This window comes from Notamacropus eugenii, chromosome 7 (genome assembly GCF_028372415.1).
Source record: "Notamacropus eugenii isolate mMacEug1 chromosome 7, mMacEug1.pri_v2, whole genome shotgun sequence".
NCBI classification, from domain to species: Eukaryota; Metazoa; Chordata; class Mammalia; order Diprotodontia; family Macropodidae; genus Notamacropus; species Notamacropus eugenii.
Genome location: NC_092878.1, coordinates 28,660,303 through 28,683,740, shown reverse-complemented (window position 1 = coordinate 28,683,740; position 23,438 = coordinate 28,660,303). Strand labels below are relative to the sequence as shown.

At 39.1% G+C, this 23,438-nt stretch overlaps 1 protein-coding gene across 3 annotated transcripts in view; it reads right to left on the bottom strand.

The window, feature by feature from the left end:
• The window catches only part of GANC (glucosidase alpha, neutral C), a 59,206-nt gene that overhangs the window by 27,245 nt on the left and 8,523 nt on the right, over positions 1 to 23,438 (bottom strand). For 2 of the 3 annotated variants that reach the window (XM_072625069.1, XM_072625068.1), the window contains 8 exons: positions 18,798 to 18,925; positions 14,286 to 14,468; positions 13,536 to 13,581; positions 11,453 to 11,519; positions 8,676 to 8,772; positions 6,921 to 7,101; positions 5,997 to 6,150; positions 3,141 to 3,376 (listed from right to left, as the gene is read on the bottom strand). In XM_072625069.1, coding sequence (XP_072481170.1) covers positions 3,141 to 3,376; positions 5,997 to 6,150; positions 6,921 to 7,101; positions 8,676 to 8,772; positions 11,453 to 11,519; positions 13,536 to 13,581; positions 14,286 to 14,468; positions 18,798 to 18,925 — 1,092 coding nt within the window. Of the gene's footprint in view, positions 1 to 253; positions 2,154 to 3,140; positions 3,377 to 5,996; positions 6,151 to 6,920; positions 7,102 to 8,675; positions 8,773 to 11,452; positions 11,520 to 13,535; positions 13,582 to 14,285; positions 14,469 to 18,797; positions 18,926 to 23,438 lie in introns of those variants that run through there. The other variant, XM_072625070.1, reaches the window with a different exon arrangement.

The window sequence follows — 23,438 nt, the reverse complement described above, 5'->3', positions numbered from 1 at the left end:
CTATGTAGGCAACTGATCAACTGCAAGATGACTTTTTCTTCTTTTTTCGGAATCTTCACCCCTTCGAAAACATCTCTGGCCAATAAAGGAACATGTATACTCTTTCTTCATGAGAAGGTAGCCCTAATGTAGTTTATGACACTATCTAAAAAAATCTGCAAATTTTTTGTTAGCCTTAAAAGGTATGAACTATTAAAATAAGCACTAAAAATGCAAATACCAAAAAAGCTCACCTACCTGTGTCATACAGTAGAATAAGTGTTGAACCTGGATTCAGAAGATTGGGCTCAAGCTCTGACCACAGCATTTTGGGCAAGTCACTTTTCAATTTTGTCATCTATCGAGTGAGGGTGAGGAGATCTATACTACCTGTGCCACAGGGTTGTGGTAACTCTCAAATGGAATGACATACGTGTGTGTCATTCATATCTAACTCCTTGTTGCCCCATTTGGGGTTTTCTAGACAAAGATATTGGAGTAGTTTGCCATTCCTTTCCCAGCTCATTTTGTAGATGAGGAAACTCAGGCAAACAGGGTTAAATGACTTGTCAGATCACATAGCTAGTAAGTGTCTAAGGCTGCATTTGAATTCAGGTCTTCCTGACTCTAGCCCTGGCACTAGATTCCCTGTGTGTATAATGTGCACGTATAAATAAAAAAACATAGCTTTAGATGTGGAAGGGACCATATTATTATCAGAGCAACACAGAAGTTAACAAAGGTTGAAGAGGAACACTTAACTCTCTAATATATTTCTCTGTTTTTGAATATGCTGCTCTTAAGAACTCTAATCAATGCAATAAATAATTCAGATTCCAGAGGTGAAGCACGTAACCTACTCTTGACAAAAGAGGTAACTGACTAAAGGTATAGAATACGTTTTCAGACATGGCTTACGTGGGAATGCTTTGCTTAATGATACATATTTGTTATGAGTTTTGTCTTTTTTATTTATTTTTTCCTCCCAGAGGATGGGGTAAAGGAAGGGAGGACTAGTGAGAGGGGTACCCTAAAAAAGAAGAAAAAAAGGATCTTTGAATTTATTTTTCATGCACAGAAAGACCAGAAGGAAAGAAACACAGAGAAACAGGGCAGCTTTGAAAGTTACATGCTGACTTTATGATACACTTAAAAGGAAAAGTAAGCACTATATAATAGATTTGTGGCTTCACGGACAACTTCTTTTTTCTGTTTTATTTTTTATTTGGTGTTGGCTAAACAGGTTAAGGAGGTCTGTTGTTCCTTCATACACCTACAGTAAAACTAGTTAGGAAGCTTACTAATATATGTCCAGTCTTCCTGAGGGTCTCTGTGCTTGCTGTGGTCGTTTGGAAATGGCCCCTCTTTCTTCCCAGTTTTTACCCAGTGGAAGATTTTCAGAAGTTATACCTGACCCTTTATTGCAATCAGTTGATCATTTCTTTATCTGGGAGATGAAAACCAGTTACTTCTAGCTGTCCTTTCTTTCCCAATCAATGACAGGACCATGAGTTGGAAGTATGGGGTGATAAAAACTGACGAGTACATAGTACTTCCTGTGGGGTAGTCAATACAAATATCTTTACCCCCATTTTACATATGAAGAAATGGAAGTTCGGAAAGATAAAATGACCGGCTCCAAAGCCCAGAGCTAGTAAGAATCAGGGCCTGGCTACAAGCCCATCCAGGCCCCCTGCCTCCCACCCCACTCTGCAAATCTGGCACCATGTCATCTCTGAATGTACCTGCTGCTTCACTCTAAAACTCCACCCGTTCGATGTTGATGCAACCAAGGCAGTGGAACACAACAGGTCTTGCCTTGTGCTTCCAGATTTCTACTGAACCAAAATTTATTTAGCTAGTTTTAGTTGAGGCTTTTTCAAACCTGATTTTTTTTTAGTCTCTGAAAATTAAACAATATACATTTGAATAATTATTAATGTAGTTTTCATTACAATGACAAACTTCTCCACCGGAGAAGGAAATGGCAAACCACTCCAGAATCTTTGCCAAGAAAACCCCATGGACACGATGGTCTGTGGGGTCATGAAAAGTTGGACATGATTGACTGACTAAGCAGTAACAATATGAGTGTTGTGGGGGTGCCAAGCACAGTGGACAGAACAAGCAGAGGTCGCTCTGGAAAGCTTCCTGGCAGAGGTCAAAACAGCAGGCTAAAAATAAAAAGATAATTAATCCACAGGGGGCTGGGGGAGAGGGGAGGGCAGAGAGGGCTTAGGGGTTTGTTGCATATTTAGGGCTGAACTGGAAATCAGAGGACCTAGATTAGAGGCTTAGCTTTTATATTTACTAACTTTGTAACCTTGGGTTTGACATTCCAGCTCTCTGAGCCTCAGTTTCCTTATTTATATAATGGAATAATAGGGGCAGCTAGGAGGCACTGGGCCTGGAATCAGAAGGACCTGAGTTCAAATCCAGCTTCAGACATTTACTAACTGTGTGACCTTGGGCAAGTCACATAAGCTTGCTTGCCTCGTTTCCTCATCTATAAAATGAGTTGGAGAAGGAAATGGCAAACCACTCCAGTATCTCTGCCAAGAAAACCCCAAATGGAGTCACAAAGAGCTGGACCTGATCGAAACAACTCAGCAACAACATAATGGAAAAACAGTACCTGCCACAAGTCTGATTTGAAGAAGCATTCTGTAAAACTATGATTCCTCTCTCCTTCTCAGTCTACTTTCCCCGCCATCTCTTCTCATTTCCTCTCCCCTTTATCTCAATTAGCAGGGCAGCAGTATCTGATAACTGCCCTACCACTCCCCTAACGTCCTTTTTCAGCTTTCCTGGCTGAAAGAGGGAGCTGACCTCCACCAGGGAAGCAGTTTTAAAAACAGAGGAGTTAGAATCCTTGAGGATCTTAGGACCTCGTCTAGTGGAAGATGATTTCCTCTTCACCATTCCTTTTTTCCTTCTTATTTTCTTGGTCTTTCTCTTTGTTATCAGTTTTAATATTTTTTACTGAAACTTATCGCTCCTTCCTTCTTTGACAATTTTTGTCTCTGTGTGTTTTTCCCCATGATATGTGTAAATTGAAAACTTAAAAAAGTTTAAATTTAAAAATTAAATTTTTTTAATTTAAATTTTTTAAAAGCATGTCACAGAATTTAAAAGAGGTATGAAAAACTGGTTTTGCTTACCTTGCGTTTTTTGCTCTTGATCAACTCTTGCATTCTCTTAGGATCTGGAAATTTCTTTTTGTCCCATGTGAAGTAGCGTTTGCCCTCGGTGTGTTCTATATCAAGCCATATGACATCGTAAGGGATGTCATGGTCATCAAACCCGGCATCCACAGCCTTGACATCTTGTTCATCATCGTAGTTCCAACGACACTGATGGTAGCCCAAGGAGAAGAGTGGAGGCAGGGCTTGGGTACCTGTTATAACAATCAAGTCAAGAAATATAATCATCAACCTCAAAAAATAATTACCAAGCACCTGTGTGCATGAGGCGCTATGAGAATGAAAGTCTGATGCTCAACCTTACCTGCTGGTTTTATCTACACACACAGGGAGTCCACATGCTCAAGTAAGGAGGCTACCAGCACTCTGGGCAGGCCCCTGTGGCAAACCTTATGGGAGGCCATGAACAAGAGTCCTACAGGATAGGTGAGCATGGATGGCTTGGGATCTGTATCACTGAAGTCAATCACCGTATTAATGACATCACAAATTCATTTGAGATTTTGAGCATACAGGCACAATATGTGCATACCTATGCAACTGTGTATATTTGTAGATACATATATATGTATATACATATGTATGATATATTTGTCTTCCATATAATTACACAATACATAATTATATATTAATGATATTTTAATGTATTCACCACACATGTATGCAGTTATTTGCCTTTTAATTTCCAGATGAAATCTCTTTAGAATTGAATAATCTAAACTTGAAGCTATCTAAGAAAGGCAACGATAGAAGTTGAACGAAGGCTCTTCTTGCTTTGTGAAGAAGCATCCTGCTGCTAAGCTATCAGTAAAGTCTTAAGACTAGGGGGTTTTAGAGGAACACTTCTTAAACTGTGGGTCGTGACCCCATATGGGGCCAAATTTGCCCAAATTTGGCAAGAGGAAGAGGTTTCTGAATGCATAACGACCAAAAATTAATTAAAAATCAAATGTGTAATAAATCTGAGGTGTTTCTGGCAGCACTTGACCCTGATGTATCATGTGATTCACTGCTGCCTTGGTTCTGAGCACAAAGCATTCATACCTTGCACTAGGTATGTCCTAAGGGCAATGAACACTACCAACCACAAAAAGTTGAAGAAGCTCTGTTTTAGAGTACAAGAGGGTTCAGGCAGCAGCTGGTATTGAGCATAGGGAATTCCAAAAGGGCCAAGTTACTGAAAACAACTAAACTGAGCAACAGTAGACAGAAGCTGCACTTTTTGCTGGAATACTGAAGACGGCCAGATAACTGGAAGTGGCTTAATGTACCCTAGGATGAACTGGCCTATACCTGGAGGGCAAAAAATGTGTATTGAGAGTTGGCAGAGTGAGTGCAAAGAAAAATCTGGTTGAGGCCAGAAAGTAGTGTGGTGGCTGTGGCACCCAGAGCATGTGGTCCTGGGTCTCCTCTTGTAGTACAGAGGGCTATTCATACATGTGGGATAGTCCAGGGTTACAGCTTATAGCCACCACTATGGTATGGTATAGACCTTACAATCCACACATAACATACCTCCCCACTGGGCAAACGAAGATGGAAACCAAGACCATACCCAATCTAGGGCGGCCTTTCTGAATTATATTAGCTTGACTCCATTCCTCATTTTTTACCTCTGCCCACAAGTGGACACCAGAATTTTGTGCTTGACACAAGGGAGCTCAGGGTGTATCATGTTTGTATTTTTTTCCTATGACCTTTTATAAGTGTTCTATTTCTTTTCTAAAAATATTTGGCCAAATTAATATTTACTAGATCAAAGAATAGGAAAAGGTCTCAAGACATTTATCCTAACACCAACAGATATTACTTATGTTCCCTCAAAAATATCACTATTGTGTTTCATTACCTCCTTCCAATCTAATCTAGACACTGAATACAGGATGAGTTCCACACTGACTTGATTCTGTTGGGCAAGTTGCTTATTATCTGGGACTTAATTTACCCTCATTAAACATGGAAAGTAGCAGCAGCTAGGTGGCACAGTGGATAGAGCACCGGCCCGGAGTCAGAAGTCAAGAGTTCGTATCTGGCCTCAGACAACGACAGGCTGTATGACCCCAATTTCCTCCAAAAACAAAAAACACTAATTTAAAAAAGGGGAAGAAGGGATATATTGGTTTACTAATGAACCTATTAAACTAATATAGACTAATAATTCAATATTAATCACTCACATATTTAAATGTCAATAAGTGTAACCTTCCTGGTATGAAGGTACATTTCAATGAAGATTGTAATGAAAGCAAAGTTGGGATGATGATCATTTGGGAAAACATCAGAGTAAGTCTAGTAGCTAAAAGAACATCAAAAGTCGGGGGATTTTTAGGGATTAGGGATTGAAGCAGGGCCAGAGGTCCAAGACAACTTTTAACCTAGCTGAATAAGGCCAAGGCCCACTACAGGAGAGAATGATAACTCCTTAAAGGGTGGGATTATGTCTTTTATACACTCTGTATGGTAATTCATGGGCAGCAAGGTGGCATAATCCATACAGAGCAGGGCCTGGAGTCAGGAAGACCTGAGTTCAAATCCAGTCTCAGACACGTTCTAGCTGTGTGACCCTGGGCTTAATCCTCTTTGCCTCAGTTTCCTCATGTGTAAAATAAGTTGAACAAGAAAATGGCAAACCACTTCATTATCTTTGCCAAGAAAAGCCAAAATGGGTCAAAAAGAATAGCACATGACTGAAAAAGACAAAAAAACGATCATTCATAAATGTTACATTTGCTAGCGGAAAGAGGAAGAAAGATTATTGGCCATCTCTCCAGCAATGTAAATGAATTGGAGGTCATCACTAGTTTATCCAAGTACCTGTAAGTATCGAGTACTGTTTGAAGACTGCAGCAGGGGTTGGTCCCATGAGTAGGAAAACATCAATGATTCCACTCTCTGACATCCAACGCACATCAGTTCGAACCTTGACTTTCTGCTTTGCCAAAACCGAGCCTTTTGGAGACAACGCATGCTGGAAAAGGAACGATGAGAAACTCTGAAAAGTTTTTCTCAACCATCTTTTAAAAAGTACAAATCAATCAGGATGGACAAGGCAAGACGAATCTAAGCAATTGTCAGCTTCTTTAATGGGTACCATGAACATTTTTACACTAGTCTCTAAATCCAAGGCTTCTGATGTTTGGAAATTGGTTATTTTTTTAAAGCATGTTGATCAGGGTGTTTCAATATAATTGTTTTCCTTTGTATACCAAGTATTTTATTTTATGTATTTTAAAACATTATTCCTACAACAGGTCCATAGGCTTCACCAGACTGCCAAAGGGGTGCATGACATAAAAAAAGGTTATCCCCCCTCCTCCAATCCCTCTTTTACTGCCTCAGTTGAGTATATATGAGGAAGCATTAATAGTTGCCACTACAATGACAATTGCTGCTACTATAGAGAAATAATTTTACGTTATTTAAAAGCTAGGTGACATAGAAGACAGAATGCTGGTCTTGAGGTCAAGAAGACTTGAGTAAAAATCTAGCCTCAGATACTACTACCTATGTGTCTCTGGCCAAGTCATTTAACTGCTTTCAACCTCAGTTTCTTCATCTGTAAAATGGGGATAACAACATCTACATCATAGATGTTGTTAGGATCGAATGAGATAATGCTGCTGTGAGGATCGAATGAGATAATGCATGTAAAGTGTCTTGCAGGACTTAAAATGCTAGCTATTATCATAATGAGCATTACTTAACAAACCTCAAAGGGAGTCATTATCCAAAACTTACTTCTACCACAGGCTGTGAGTTGATTTCCACCAGCGTTTCTGAGGCATTCAGCCAGAAAATTCCTACAGTTCTATCTAGTTTGTGTGCTAGGAGATAGGGTATAGAACCATAAATACCCAGTTTGTCATGTAGCTTATACCCATAGACATCCAGGTTGTAAAGTCGGTATGCCTCTGAATCACTGAAATAAACAAACATAGTCATAGATTTATTAGTGATGAATGGAATGTCCCCAGTTCCCACCCAAGTTACCCACATTTTAATGCCTAAATCAAAACTCACTTTCTTTATGGAAGTCTACCTTATTACTACCAGTATAAAGGATCTCTTCCTCTAAATGCCTAGAGCATTCACCATATATAACACTGATTTGGCCCCTCTCATTACTGCCTTATCTCAGAAATTGCCTTCTCTCTCATTATATTATTATATTAATTTTAGATATATGATATATTCGAAAATATATATACACATACATATACACATATACATGCACACACTTACATATATATGGAGAGAGAGAAAGAGAGGGAGGGAGAGGAGAAAAGGTAACTTACAAGACAAAGCAGTAACGATAAGTGCTAAATCATGTTATAAATGGTAAATACTCTGGGCGTTAAATACACATACACACCTAAACACACATATACACGAAGGCATCTATCTGTACATATATATACACGCACACATCTATACACATATGTATTTGTGTATATATGTCTATATATCTCTGCGTATATATGACATATACATACATATGTATGTATGTACATATGTCTTGTAGCTAGATAATAAATTTCTTGAGAGCAAAGACAGTGTTGAACAATTCTTTGCATCTGTCACGGCACCTGACATTTGGCTAAGTACCCTGCAGGTGAATGACAGATATTTAACCAGTAACAGTGGTAGCTTTACAGTTTACAGATATCTCCTCTGACCTTCAAGCAAACCTCTGAAAGGAACCCCATTTAACAAATGAGAAAACTGAGGCTCCTGAAAGTTAATTGGCTTGCCTAAGGTCGCACAGCTAGTAGGTGACAGAACCAGAGCTGTACTTCAATTTTTCTGACTCCAAATATAGTGTCTGTTTTCATTATACAACAAACTTTTGATTAGTGAATGATCATCCATAGGCCAAAGCAGATAAACGACCCCCTTGCCAGGGAGATGAAGTTCTGAATGCAAAATGACATTCTCATTCTAAGACAGGGTTCTAAGTGGGTCAGAGGAGTCTTGTTTAAAGAATTTTTAGTCTTTATGGTTTAAAAAAAAAATCTTAATTGTTTAAAGAACCTTGTCTAAGACTTTTGGTGTCTGCATCACAATATACCAAATAATCAATATGTCCTGGGCTGGACAGCCTGTGAGACTCTATCTCTACCCAGATACCTGGTTAACTGTCTAGTTACCATAAAGGCTCTGTTTTCTTTATCATCCATTTACCAATGTTGTTCATTTGGAGCAATCACATCTTTAGTCTCCTTTCTGACTTGTTCTTAGACTAAGTCTCCTGTCCTGACAGTGTGTTTTATTTTAGAAGGCCATTCAAGGGAGTTAGATGGCCAAGCAATAGATTTCTCTTAGGTTTCAGTGTTGATTTAAGTGTCCCCCAGGCAAAAGTGGAGGGGAGAGAGAGAGATGGTGGAGTGGGAGATAGAAAGGCTACATTTATGTTAGCACTGGTTCAGAAATCTTAAATAAGTCCTACTCTTGAGAATTCTTCCCAAACCAGAGAAATTCTTGCCTTCACTTTACCCAGTGTTCTTGAGCTGATGGGTCTCTGCGTGCTGTGGTATCCCATAGAGGTGCTCGAAACCATGCAAGGAGAAGTCAAGGCCTATGGAGCTGGGGCCTGGAGAAACAAAACCCTGAATGAGTTGTTCCTCTCAACAGCACATTTTAAAACTAACACACAGTAAGCTGAACCAGGGAAATAATAAGCACAAGGATAACAAGAAAAATTAAAAAAAAGAATGACAACAACAAAATGGAAGTGAGTGTTCTGTAATTATGATGACCTTAGCCCTATGGATGAGAAAACGCACCCCCTCCCCTTCTTTACAGAGGTAAAGGACTATGGATGTGGAGTGATAATGTCTAGACTGTCAGACTCGGCTGACGTGTTGGTTAGTTTTGATGAATTGTTTTTTCCCCTCTTTTTTTATTATGTCATAAACGATGGCTCTCTGGGTAGAGAAGAGAGAAAATATATTTGGAAATGAAAGTGATGTAAAAAACAAAGTAACTTAATAAAAATGAAAACAGCAGATTCACAGTTGTCACATGAAAGATGCGGCAGTCTTGTCAATGGTCAGAGGTCTGTGATAGAGTAACCTCATATTATTTAATAACAAGCTCAAGGGCAACTAGATGCTGCAGCGCATACAGGGCAGGCCTGAAGTCAGGAAAACTCCTCTTTAAGAGTTCAAATCCAGCCTCAGACACGGAGTAGCTGTGTGACCCTGGGCAAGTCATTCAAACCTGGAGGCTGAGCTCGGCTCCTGATTGATCTCTAGCTCATGGGAAAGAAGGAGAAGCTGAACAGTGTTGTGGGCAGCTAGATGGTGAAGTAGACAGAAAGTCAGGAAGACTCATGTTCCTAAGCTCAAATCTGGCCTCAGACACTTTCTAGTTGTGTGACCCTGGGCAAGTCACTTATCCCTGTTTGCCTCAGTTTCCTCATCTGTCAAATGAGTTGGAGAAGGAAATGGCAAACCACTCCAGTATCTCTGCCAAGAAAACCCCAAATGGGGTCTCAAAAGGGCAGACATGACTGAAAGACAACTACAATCAAGTGCCCTAACCTTAGAAACCGTAAGACCTCTCTTCTTGTCCTAAATTGGTCATCCATTCATTCATTACACCCTTTTTGAGTACCTACGATGCAGCAAGAAAGGTAAATGAAGAAGACATGGTCCTAGTCACAGAATGATGCTAACCAATAATCCTTTGAGAAATAAACTTCTTGTTTTGAATCTTTTGGATAGAAATGTTTTAAAGATATATATATTCCTCTGTCTTAGTACGCTGGGTATAATGACTATATTTAGTAAGACATCAGAGTAATCATTATGATCAATTATTGTTGAGGTGGGTCTAGATAAAATGTTGTAGTTGTCAAGTTGTTTTTCAGTTGTGCCTGACTCTTCATGACCCCATTTTGGGTTTTCTTGGCAAAGTTACTGGAGGGGTTTGCCATTTCCTTCTCCAGGTCATTTTACAGACGAGGAAACCAAGGCAAACAGGGATAAGTGACTTGCCAGGGTCAGAAAATCACTATTTTGGGGTGCCTGGAAGTCTTTCCTGCCTCCCTTACCACTCCCCCCCCCCCGAATAATCCTTTCATCTTACTGCAGATGCCTAAAATTCCTTACACTAAAGCAGATAAATGACCATCTTGCCAGGCATATGAAGTACTGAGTAAAAAGGGCAAAGGGCCTGGCACAGGGTTCTGAGTGGTCAAAGCAGTCTTGTTGGGTAGGGAGAGAGGACTATTTTTTCTATAATTGGTATACGGAATTCACAAGAGAGGAAACTCCCTCTCCTAACTCATTAAAGGCTTAAATACATTGCAAGGCTGCGCTGCTCTGTAGATAAAGATGCGCTGGATTGGGGGTACTGCGTGGAGCCCAGGGTAAACCCTGGAACTGGCTTTCTTCAATAAATCCATTATGAAAGCTAGATTTCTAGTCTAGTTCTGTTTCTCATAAGAATAGAGTTGCAAATGCCTAACATTCTGGATGAACTCTAAAGAAAAAGACAGCAATTCCCTTTGCTTTTCAGGGTATTGCTGCTAAAGGACATTAGCGTTCAATTGCATATTCATTCCAAGCCTCAAGGTCCACTTTAGTTCTCATTTAGGAAGGGACAACACAATCTACTGCTGGGGCTGTCATGGTGTCTGCTATGCTTTCCAAAGAAGGACTGAATTTTTTAGGAGTGCATTGGAGGTGTACCAGGCTTCTAAGTGAACAATTCTACAAAATAAGGGATAAAATACGTGCCTAGATACTCTCTCTCTCTGCTCTGATTTCCTATAGCACTGTGTTTCCCACTGGTTCTGGCACTTACTGACATACTACCTTATAGCATTCTACAATGTATACAAGCACGTTTTGACTTTCATATAAGATCGTGAGATCCTTGAGGGTAAAGGCTGAGGTTTACAGTTCTATATTCCTCATTGTCTGGCATGGTGCTAGGATAATGGATGGTGCTTAATAAACGCTTATTATATAGGATTGTTTAGAAGTAGGAGACCAAAATCTGAGGGATTGTTTTGGAGAAAGCCCCTTTCCTGTTTGCCTATGTTGGTAGCTCCATAACAAAAATGATGAATTGAGTATTTGTTTAATCTCTAATGAGAAAAATTCACTGAAAATACTGTCAATTAATGCCAGGATTCCTTATCTGATTTATGAATTAACCTACCAATGAAAAATAGGAAGTAAGATTGAAGAAGCTAAGCAGCCTGAGAGATGCCGTGCTATACTGTAAAGAAAATCTTAACACTACACCAATCTTGGTTTTACCATTGGCTTTGATATCCACAAATTTGCCAAATTTCTCTTTCCAAAGACCCAGATCATCTTGACTTTCCTGTACAAATAAAAGTATGGAAATTAATGTTATAAAGTATAACAAATGCTGTGATTATTACAGCATATTTTACATTTCAGAAAAACTTGGTTGAGAAAACAAGTTTAACTCTTAGGAAGCTGATTCGTTTAAGACCTCAACATATAATTAAGTCAAGTTAGTGATCTATAAAGTGAGTGGTGTATAATTTGTAGCATATTTTCAAGAACAGACTTGATCCATCATATCTAAATGCTAAACAAATTTTCAATCACGAGTCATCTAGGAACCACAGCTGACATGATGAATATTACGTGAGCCAAATATACGAAAATGATTTGAAAGATGTGAAGTACTTTATAAATGTATAACCACTATTTTCCCTTCTTCTCATTTTATATTACTGTGGCAAACTAGAAATTTTACAGAGAGTAAGTTTTGGGCCAAATAATATAGTTCTCTTCTGGGATACCCCTTGGGGGAAAAAATCTATTTGGACTGAGCTCAGCTCATTAGAGACTTAGTGCAAGGTTTCCAGAAGATTGGTTAGATCTTCTAAGGAAAAGTTATGGAAGCAAATAGAAAGAAATCATGCATGAGAGGGACTGAGACCTGCATTCGGAGCCATGCTGGAGCCTGCTCATACTAGCTTGTGAGAGGCTATTGTTAAATTTAAAGCGTGGCTATTTATGCCTTGGAAAGAGGCAAACACTATAGATCAGGGTTTGATTTACTGTTTTGCTAACTGTATAAACTTAAGAGAGTAATGGAGGAAATGCTAATAATGTAAATACATTTGAAAGTACATCATATGCCTCCCCACCCTCCCTCACAAACTGGTTGTGACACTCCCTGTACTTTTGGAAGGGAGAAGCAGTAATGGTATCTAAATACGGATATTTCTCCCTTCTCGTGGCAGCCATGGCTATTGTTTGTTTGGTTTTTTTTGTTCAGCTGTTTTCAGCCATGTCTCTGTGATACCCTTAGGGTTTTCTTGGCAGAGATACTGGAGTGGTTTGCCATTTCCTTTCCCAACTCATTTTACAAATGAGGAAACTGAGGCAAACAGGGTGAAGTGACTTGCCCAGGGTCACACAGTTAATAAACATCTGAGGCCAGATTTGAACTCATGAAAATAAGTCTTTCTGACTCCAGAACTGACACTCTGTACACTGTGCCATGGCTAAGCCTTCATAAAGATGGGAATGAGCCCAACTTCCTATGTAAACAGAGCCCAGGTGCATCAATTTTGGAACTCAGGCTACTATCTTGCATAATTTTGCAACAGCCATCTCTGTCTTTCTCTTTTTTAAAAATTATCAGGCAGGTTTCTTTAAAATGATTTTTGTGCCCATTTCTAAACTGTTTCTTCAAAAGAAAAGCTTTCATCAGACTGAGACTCTGTCTTCTTTAGTACCTTTACAATATATCTTATGAAATACTGTATTCCTAAAGACTCCCAACAGTTGGTCCCTGCCCACCCCACTCAAACACTGAGTTAGCAGGTTATCTTAAGAAGGCAAGGACATCTTACTTGTTTTCATGTGCCCTAACATGACAATACAAAAATCCCTTTCCTTAGGCACAACTGGTACTTTGACCATGTGAAGGCTGTTTGGCCCAGGTTTTCCTCCCACCTGACCACTGCATTGCCATGTTCGTCAAGAGGAGTAATAATTTAGAAGGTAATTAGCATATAATTTACATAGTTTGCCCCTTTACATGGGCTAGAGGCAGCATGTCATTGTTGACAGAAAGTTGGCCTTGAAGCCAGTCAGACCTGGGTTCAAATCCTACCTCTTAAGTACATTATCCCTATTTTTCCTAGGGGTTCTGCCTTCCAGGAAGGTGCTGTATTCTTGGATAAGAGCAGACTCCTGGGAACAAAAAGGAGAAATGCAAGGGTATCATGGTACCATCTACACATAGAAACCTATTTGCCTAACTTCCTTATATTTGTTCTTTGATGGTAATTATTAAGAAGATGGGAATTAAAAAAATAAAAAAGATAGGAATAAATAGCTTAAGCCAGATTACCTGGGGAGGATCAGTGGACACATCTTCTTCACTTTCTGTGGAAAGTCTGTTTAAAAAAAATTAATAAAGTTATTTTATTTGTTCTAAATTTGAAAAATTTAGGTTTTCTTGATTTCCTTTCAACTTTGAGATCCTATCAAATACATGTTTTTTCTTGTTAACTTTAAAAATCATAGTTGTTTTTTTCATAGGACTTGGAAGAGAGCTTTTGCTCCTGATTTTCCCCCATCTTTAATTAAATCTTTTTCAATATGTTTTGCTAAAATGGTAGAGAAAGATAGAAAATGATGAAGGCAGACTGATGCCTTCTCACAGAGAATGGCCCCAGGAGGCTCTAGAACCTCTGGAGCTATTGCCTCGGATAAAGATTTCATTCTGGGAGAGCTCAGTAATTAGAGATGTGTGAATGGATAACACACAAACAGTCTTACTTTTATTTTCTGCAAAGTGGATCTTTATAGTTCTTTATATATTTTTTAACTAAGTCTTCAGAGAGACTCCTACTGCTAGTAAAATCTACAGCCCATGGGGAAAATGTGTGGAAAAAAAAGAATTGATTTTTTTTCTTGAACACTGAAATGGTTAGGGACAAAGACTGAAGAGCAGAAGGAAAAACTGCCTTGGGATAAAAACTCTAGTAAACAAGGCCAAGTGTCCCACTCAGGGCCATCACTTGATCTAAGCAGGTAAATGTTATTCACAGTTAAATAGATTCTAGCTTTACCTTGCAAAGGCTATGTGAGAAAGTACCTGTGTTTGGGAGGCATCTGCAAATATTCAAAATACAGCTGACCCTTGGAATTAATGCTCAGCACAGGCTCTTCCTCAGAAGACAAATCTATTCTGAATGGGTTTGCTGTGATGCAAAACTTCAGATGTCCTGAGTCATCTTTCAGCACCAAAGCACCTGTATCCCCTGGGCATGAGGTCAGCCTAGAAAGAGAAAGAACATGGTTAAGAGAAAAAAAACACCACCACACCTCTATATGATGCATGACTGAATATGAACAAATGATCAATGAGAAAGGCTTTCATTTTGTATTTTTATCTTTTTCATTGTACTTCATTTTTAATTTCATTTTATATTTTCTCATTTTATAGCAATTAAAAGCTAATTATAAATTGCTTAGAAAATATAGTTAAAGTGAGACTATCTGCCCAGCTGCAGAGGAAAGCATAATTCAGATAAGGAAGGAAGATTGTAGGTACAATAGATGATACAGAAAATGGATAGTAACTGCTAAAATGATGGAATGTATAAATCTGAGATTGTATACAGTAAAATGGAAAGAGGGCTAGACTTGAAGTCAGGAAAACCTAGATTTGATTCCTGCTACAGACCGTCTCTGCTGCCAAATAACCTTGCCTCCCTGGTGAGGCTGAATTTTCTTCTTTGGAAAATGGGTATAATAAACACCCCTATGGCACCTCCCTCACAGAGCTGCTGAGTGTGGTTTTCATGATAATGAATATAAAGTATCTGTAAATGTTAAAGTGCTATATAATTATCAGTTATTATTATCATGACCTTATGTTCAGTGTTATATGTCATCACTCTGCCTGTAAATATGTTAATAATGGGTTTAGTGTTAAATTATAAGCATGAATCTAAGAAAAAAGTATTTAAAGATGTACCACGATGTTCATAATAACAGACCATCAAATACTAACCACAGATCATTAGTCTACTGAATAAAATTTCCCAGTTGTGGAACTTTTACTGATGTCACAATCTTACCTCGCAGAAATATTACAAAAACCTACATAGAAAAAAATAGATAAGTATTCAATTCTATTAGAGCAGCTAAAGCAATGTGAAAGGTGAGAAGCATCTGAATTAATAGAAATATAATCTCAGCTACTGAAATGGTTTCACATTTACTTAATGGAAATCGTATGGAAATAAGGATCTGTTGGTGCTAATTTTAAGGTGGTACTCCTAAACATTTGCCATTTTGCTTAAGATTTATATCTGGACAATATGTCAGTGCAGTATATTGAACAATAAAGTTTGTACTATTATAACAAGACTACCTCAGCTTTGTTTTGGTTACAAAATAATAGAAATAACAAAACAGTAACACAGTCTACTAATGGTAAGCAATATCTTTTCAGGACCTTGTACGTAGTTAAGTATTTACATGCCAAAGCTTTAAATATATGGTTTTACAACCTCAAAGTCATTCTTGACTTTGCCTTCTCCTTCATGCCCACTCTGCAGGGCAGTCTTGTCGATACCTACCGACCTCTCTCTCTTTCTAGATATGGCCACACCATTAACAAAATAACAAAATAATTTGATAATAAATAGCAAAGAACAAAAACGGTGATTGCTGTTTTTCAGTCCTTTCAGTCATTTCTGACTCTTCGTGACCCCATTTGGGGTTTCCTTGATAGAGAGATTTGCCATTTCCTTCTCCAGCTCATTTTCTGGATGAGGAAACTGAGGCAAACCAGGTTAAGTGACTTGCCCACAGTCACACTGCTACTATGTGTCTGAGGTTGGATTTGAACTCAGAAAGATGAGTCTTCCTGACTCCAGGCCTGGCCCTCTATCCACTGCACCAACTAGTGGCCTTTGTCATTTCTCCTCTGGACTATTGCAAAAGCCTCCTAATTGGTCTCCTATTTCTCCCCTCAGCGATCCATCCTCACACAGCTAACAAAATAATCTTAAGGGCATATCATTCACATGCTCAAAAATCTTTTTATTGCCTCTGGTATAAACAGTAAACCAATAAAAACATAACTTTTAAGTACTGACTACGTGCCAGGCATTATGTCAGGCCCTAGGATGGGAGATCTTAACTTGAGATCCACAAATATTTTTCATATTTTGATAACTGTATCCAAAGGTTTCACCATACTGCCAAATGGGGCCATGACACAATGTACTCCAGGTATATAACGACAAAAGATAGTCCCTTCTCAAGGAGTTCATAGTCTACTGGGGGAAAAATATGTACATACCTAAGTCTGGCAGGGGTTCATTCCATGGAGCCTGTATGAGAATGGGCTTATATGAACTATACCATAGAACATGGGCTTAACTCTTCTGGCAGTTTCCCAGGAATATGGAGGACATGTGTTCATACTGAATGGGGTGATGCAGCAAATCCTGGGTAGCTCCTTGGTTGGTCCCCTACTCCTTAACCCCACTGCAAGTGGGGTTAGGGGGCTATATCAGTTATAAAAGAGAAACTACTTCTCCATATGGATATATAGCAAGTCAATCTCCATGGAGGGGTGAGGAAGAGTGCCCTTAAGAGTTGCCCTTGCTCCACCCCATCCATATGGGAGCTTAGGCACATGGCAGCTATGAGCACATGGCATATAAAGCATATATCCTGTCTGGGCAAGACTAAGACTGGCTCTTTCTGCTTTGTGTATATTTGCCTGCTCATAGGTGACTGAACAGTGATCCTGAGATGTACATTTATAGCCTTTGGAGGCCACCTTGTGAGTTCAAAAGGCGTAGACTCCCGGTCTGATTTGTCAGAAGACACGTATGTGGAGGGAATGTTTTAGACAATGCGAAGCTGAGGTGAAATATAAAATCCAGCTATACCCCAAGTTAATTTATATTTTGATGGTTTTAAGGCTCAAATTACTGGAAGAGGGAATAATGATATAGCCAGGACCCAGTTAGCACCAATAGTGAATTCTATGAAGTAGTCACATCGTTTGAATTTGCACTGAATACTTCCACTGGGCTGGAACCAATAACCATATTTTAAATAATTGTAACTTTTTGAACAGTGTGAATTCAAATACGTATGACACTTTTCTGGATTCATTATTTATACTAATCAGGACATGGCTGTAGTTTAAGTTACTTCTTCTTGTTTAAGATTTTTGTCAATTGACAATTTTGAGTGTAAAGTGTGTGTGCGTGTGTGTGTGTATGTGTATGTGTATAGAGGAAAGAAACAGCTGTTTTGTACCTGCCATTGGACTACTTTTTTATCTATCCACACTTTGCCATTGAGAAGCCCTTAGTCATGAGCCAAAATGAAAGCTTTAAGTATTTGTCCTGGGATGTCAGTATAGGAGGCATAAAGTCTAAGAAAATGAGAAAAGGAGCTCAGTCTTTATTTTAGTTGCTTAGCCTGAATCTACCTAGGAATGGAAATGGTCTTTGAGGACTGGTCCACAGTAGAAGAGGTTCTCTAAGGGGAAGGGAGAGGAGAACAATTGCCATAATCTTTCTTGTACCCAGAAGGGGGTCTTATAATAGCTAAGTATTACAGAGTATGGGGTATAGAGCCTGAATTTGTAATTCCATAAATATAGGGAACTTCAGGTGAGGGAACTCCCTTCACCAATGTGGGTTGGAACCTCTTTCATAGCATATAGTCATATGCTCAGGGTCACACAGTCAGTTTGTGTCAGAGGTGAGACTTCAAGTCTTTTCAAGTCAGGCTTTGCTGAATTTAACGTAAAGAGAAATTAAATAATCCCTTTATGCTTTCATGGAAATTTGTGTTAATGGGAGAATATGACTATAAAGTAATCTTAATATCCTCTTAGCTGATATGATAGTTCAGAAGTTACTTGACTATAAAAAGTTTTAGAAATCTAGAATAAAAATTCATGTGGCAGATCTCTTAATTCCTACATAAGAATGTTTAAAAATCTATCATTTCAACCACACAAATTATTACTAGCATGCTACATGGTTGGAATGCTCATTAATTTGAGCTTAGTGAATAAAATGCTTCTGTTACACAAGGCTGTTCACATTTCCCATTCTCCATTGTCTTTGGAGAATTAAGAAGCAGTTGCTAGATGCTATGCCTCTTTACTTTTTATTGTCACTGTTCAGTTGTGTCTGACTCTTTGTGATCCCATTTGGGGTTTTCTTGGCAAAGATACTAGAGTGATTTACCATTTCCTTTTCCAGTTCATTTTACAGATAAGTAGACTGAGGCAAACAGGGTTAAGTGATGTGCCAGGGGTCACACAGCTAGGAAGTGACTGAGACAGTTTTTGAACTCAGGGAGATGAGTCTTCCAGACTCCAGGCTTAGCGCTCTATCCACTGTGCCACTTACCTGAACTAAGGCAAAGGACAGAAGATGGAAAAGGATAATGGGTAATGAGCAAACCAGCTCCAGAGAGTTGGTGAAGAATTAACAACAGTCTCCATATACAAAAAAGAGATTGCCAGGAAAGGACTGGACATGCATGAGATAGCTCTACTGCTAGCAGCAGTAAGAAAAGAAATGAGCATTATTCTACCATACTCTTTTCCTTAACCTACCTTTTGGTGACTGGCTTCTGTACAAGGACATCAGAGACTTCATACCTTGGTTTCAAGGGAGTCATTTCATTGATTTTAAACCTGAAAATGTTTCCCTCGATTCCATAGACTTCAGCCAAGAGAGGAACCTGGGAACAAGTGGATAAACAGATTACCACATTATGACCAGGTCTAGTCATAATTATGATGGTAATCGGAATAATTGGTTAGGTCACTTCTGGCAGAGACAGCATGGAGACCTGAGGTAACTACAGGGCAAAAAGCCCATTACTGTATATTTTCCTGAATATTCCTTCATGGGGGATCGGATGTGCTTAGAGGAGTGGTTAGATTGGGTAACTTCCATCTCACTGAACAATCGATAAAAGCACCTGTGCAAGTTCAAAGGAGAACTATTTCCAGAAGCTAAGGACAAGGTATTTTTGCTGCTCAGGTCAGGGAAGTGGGTGAGCTTTGGCTGAATTTGAAGTAGAACCTGGGGGGCCATTTCAAACTGCTGATTCCAGGAGGCTGGAGTTTATGTGCAGGGAAACGCAGAGAAAGCTTGGAATAAATTGGGGGATAGAATTTTAAAGAAAAGAAAACCTCTTTGCCTGGCTAGGGATAGAAAGTCCATGAGCTTGAAATGGGTTGGATCAGGGGTGTGCTGATAAACGTTAGCAACGTTGTTTTCAGGAAAAAAAGTACCTGATACTCTTTTAAATTTAATCTGTATTAATATTTTCTCCCTCATTTTCTTAAATCCAAAACAGAGATGTCAAACACATCACACAAGAATGACAGATGCCTACAACACTTCCAAGTGCAAGCTGAAACAGATTACCCTTCCCCATTGTGAGGGTTCGGGGAGCAGCACTCCCAAGATCTGGAAAATGTGTGTAAAATTCTTCGGCCCTTCTTTCGTATCAGAGAAGTCTGAATTTTTTTCCTTTTTCTTTTATGGGGTGTTTACAGTCCCTTACTGTAAAATTTGGGCTAAGTATTTGTTTATAAACTGTTGTCTGCTGGACTTCCATGTGTCATTCTGTAGCTTCTGCAAAACTCCCCCAAAATTACCATTTTATTTCCTATGCTGACCTGTAATAGAAGAAGCAAGATGGAGAAAGTCACAAGGCAGAAGGGATAATGTAGCTCCTTTCTGATTTTAATGTGTTGATTTGTTAATAAAAAAAGAAATGTAATATGTGGTTTTCTAAGTCAACCAGTAGCTTACAGGGATCTTGATCTATAAAGATCTGGCTGCAAATTGATTTAGAAAACCAAAAATTAACATTTATATTCTAATTTTCTTTTGTTAAATATTTCCCATTTACATTTTAATCTGTTTCACTAGCATTGCAGCCCATATTCTGCACCACTGATATAGACTATGAACTGAATTAAACCTTAATTTGTGGCACTGGTCAATTCTGGAGGTGTTAATGTTCACACTGAAAATTTAACAGTTGGTTCACATAAGCTAGCTCCAGCATACTCCTGGGTTGAACTTGGGTGATCATACGGAAGCGTCCAAAATAGAGAGCTCTCTAAATAGGACTCATCTCTTAGGCTTTACAACTGCTTACGGTTTGTCTTGTCATAATGTCTCATACTTCCCAGAATTCACTGACATGGGTTGAGATCACACAACCCATGTAAGCCTTCTTGACCTCTGTAATCTTTGTCCATGTTCTTCCAAACGGCTTCTGCAGAGGCTGGCATGTTAGAAGCCTTTCCTCTTGGCCTTTTAATTTGTGGGGGGCATCAGTGAAGCACCTGAACCATATTCATGTGTTATTCTTCGGTCTCACTATAACACCAGCCCATCTTTTTCCAACCATGTATTTCCTTAATGATATAATTATCCCTTCCACATCATGGGGGTTAGGGGCATGGTACCCTTGTGATCTGGAAAATCCACACAAAATTTTTTGGCCCTCCCTTCATGCCAGAGAAGTCTGAATTATTATGATATTAAAAGATGTGGATATTATACAATACCATACGTATTTTATGCATTTCTGAGTTCCTAAACTTTTTTGTCACTTGTTGGCTTTGTGTTTCTGTAGCTTCTGCAGAACTTCAAAAATTCCCATATAATTTCTTATGCCAACTTGTGATGTACCAACATGATGAGGAAAGTCGCAACATGGAAGGGATACCTGTAGTTCTTACATTTGTCATTGCTGGCAACATATAACCTACATCGGTCCAAATCCAATTGTGGGTCATCCCTAATTTTGATTTTTCAGACATTGTGGTGCCACATGATTTGCAGCTACATAGTATAACTTGACAATTTTTTAAAAATAATCAAATTTATTGGTACGTACTGACACATTTCCCAGAAAACATCCAATAACCCATTTTTACAAAGAATATTCCCCAAAAGTTATTAACAGGAAGGAGGGATGAACATGTTATTTAACTGACAAGTATAGCACTATTACTGTTATATTCGATTTGTTGCTTCAGTTAACATTTTACCTATGTTGTTGGAATCATTATTTGGCTGGACTTGGCTTTCTTCATGGCACATCAACTTACAACTCTTCCTAGGGTTCCTTTGTCAACCTATTAATCATTTCCAATGTTGTAGCAAAAGTCCATTACTCATATATCACAATTTGTTCAGCCATTGGGTTTGTTCAGCCATTGGGTAATCCTTCTTCCACACCTCCCCTCCCCACAGTATATCACAAATACTATGAATATTTTTGTACATAAAGTTCTTCTATTATCACTAATCTCCTTGACATGTGCTCATTTCAATGATTTATCATATTCCCAAGGCTGTAGCCCAAAGGGGTCCCAGTTACTTCGGTGGTTAAGATCAGATGGTGCCAAGGCTTTGATTCAGCACACTGACTACATTCAAATGCAATAAATAAGTGCCAAAACTTTGCTTCAAGCACTTCATAGTACTCCATGTTCTTGTTTCCCACCTCAAGACAGTTCTATCTGACTTTATCCCAGTCTCTCATTATGCCCCACATAGATCATCTCTTCCAAGTCTGAGGATTGCTTCCTTATCCTCAGTATTTACTGGGTTTCTGTCTTTCTCTCACTGGGCTGTTCCAGTCACTTAAAATTGCCTATAGGTTCCTTCTATTCACCAGTTCATGACTTTGCCTTCAATCAAGAGCTTGCTGAAGACTTATCTAGTTTCCCAAAAGCTTTACTTACCCCACCTTGAAAGAGCAGATGGTGTTTTGTGTGTGTGTGTGTGTGTGTGTGTGTGTGTGTGTGTGTTATGGTTTGTCCTTCATTCTTGAAGAGGACCATGACATCAGGGAGACAATAACATGACTTGCAATTGACTTTGATTTGAATGAGGGTTGTGCAAAGTCACATTATCCTTTAAGAAACAATGTGACATGGGCACTGACCCTGGAATTAGGAGGTCCTGAGTTCAAATTCAGATACTTACTAGCTATATGATCCTGGGCAAGTCACTTAATCCTGGTTTCTTCCCCCCGCCCCAATCCAAGGGAAAAAACACAATGAAAACCCCCATAATACCACAATGATGAATAAGAAGTATGCAAATAGAGATCTAGGAACTAGTCCCAGTTTTGTAAACTTGGGAAAGTCACAATGTCTCTGGGTCTCAGTTTGTACAAATCTGTAAAGTGAAAAGGGTCAGACAAGATTTCTAAAGCAGCTTCCACCTCTCAATTCTGTGATTATATTTTCCTTCCATTCCAAACTTTTATTCTTTGTTTTTATTTTTTTGTCTAAATTCAGAGAGAGATTTCTTTTAGACATTGTTGATTTTTAATTTCTAGGCCTGAAATGTAAAACTAAAGACTAATGAAATTCACTTATTTGTGAAAATGTAAAGGTAGTTTCATCTAATAAGGTCATAAACGTTCTATTGCAATTGCATGCTGTAATATAAGCCGATCACACTGGCCTGTCTGCTGTCTCTGAATTTCCAGCTCTGCCTCTGCACAGGCTAGCCATCCCTCCCTCCTCACCTTGGCCTCTCAGAAACTCCAGCTTCCTTCAGAGCTGAGTGCCCTCCCAGTTGTTACTTCTCAAATTATCTCAAAGTGTTCACCATTTTTGAGAAGTATCTACTATTTGAAAATAGTAAAACTTTAACTGAATTGCATCCAGTACTTAGCTTGCTTGGCAGCTGGGTGGCAAAGTGAATACAGTGCTGGGCCTGAAGTGGAGAAGCCTAATCTTCATTTGTCCAAATCTGGCCTCTGATGTTTACAGGAATTACTTTAGTAATAGTTATTATATGACCCTGGCCAGGTCACTTATCCTCATTTGCCTCAGTTTCCTTCTCTGTAAAATGAACTGGAAAAGGAAATGGCAGACTACTCTAGTACCTTTGCCAAGAAAACCCCAACGGGAATGACGGGGTATGGGCCCAAGCCGAGACCTTTGTCCCTTATCCCAAAAGAGTTTGGGGCCCATTAGTCTAAGGGGCCCTGGAAAGCCCAACTTGAAATCTAGGATTTCCCCACTCTATCTGGTATTCGCTTGAGGCCATAAGCTTTTCATTATCTATAGGCCCAAACCTTGGTTACCTCTGGATTGCTTCCAGCTACTTCCCACCTTTGATTCTATCAAAATCCCATTTTTCTCATTCCTGGCTTCTGCCCTCTAGACACAACATTGCCAGCTAGATCCTCCCTGGATTCCACC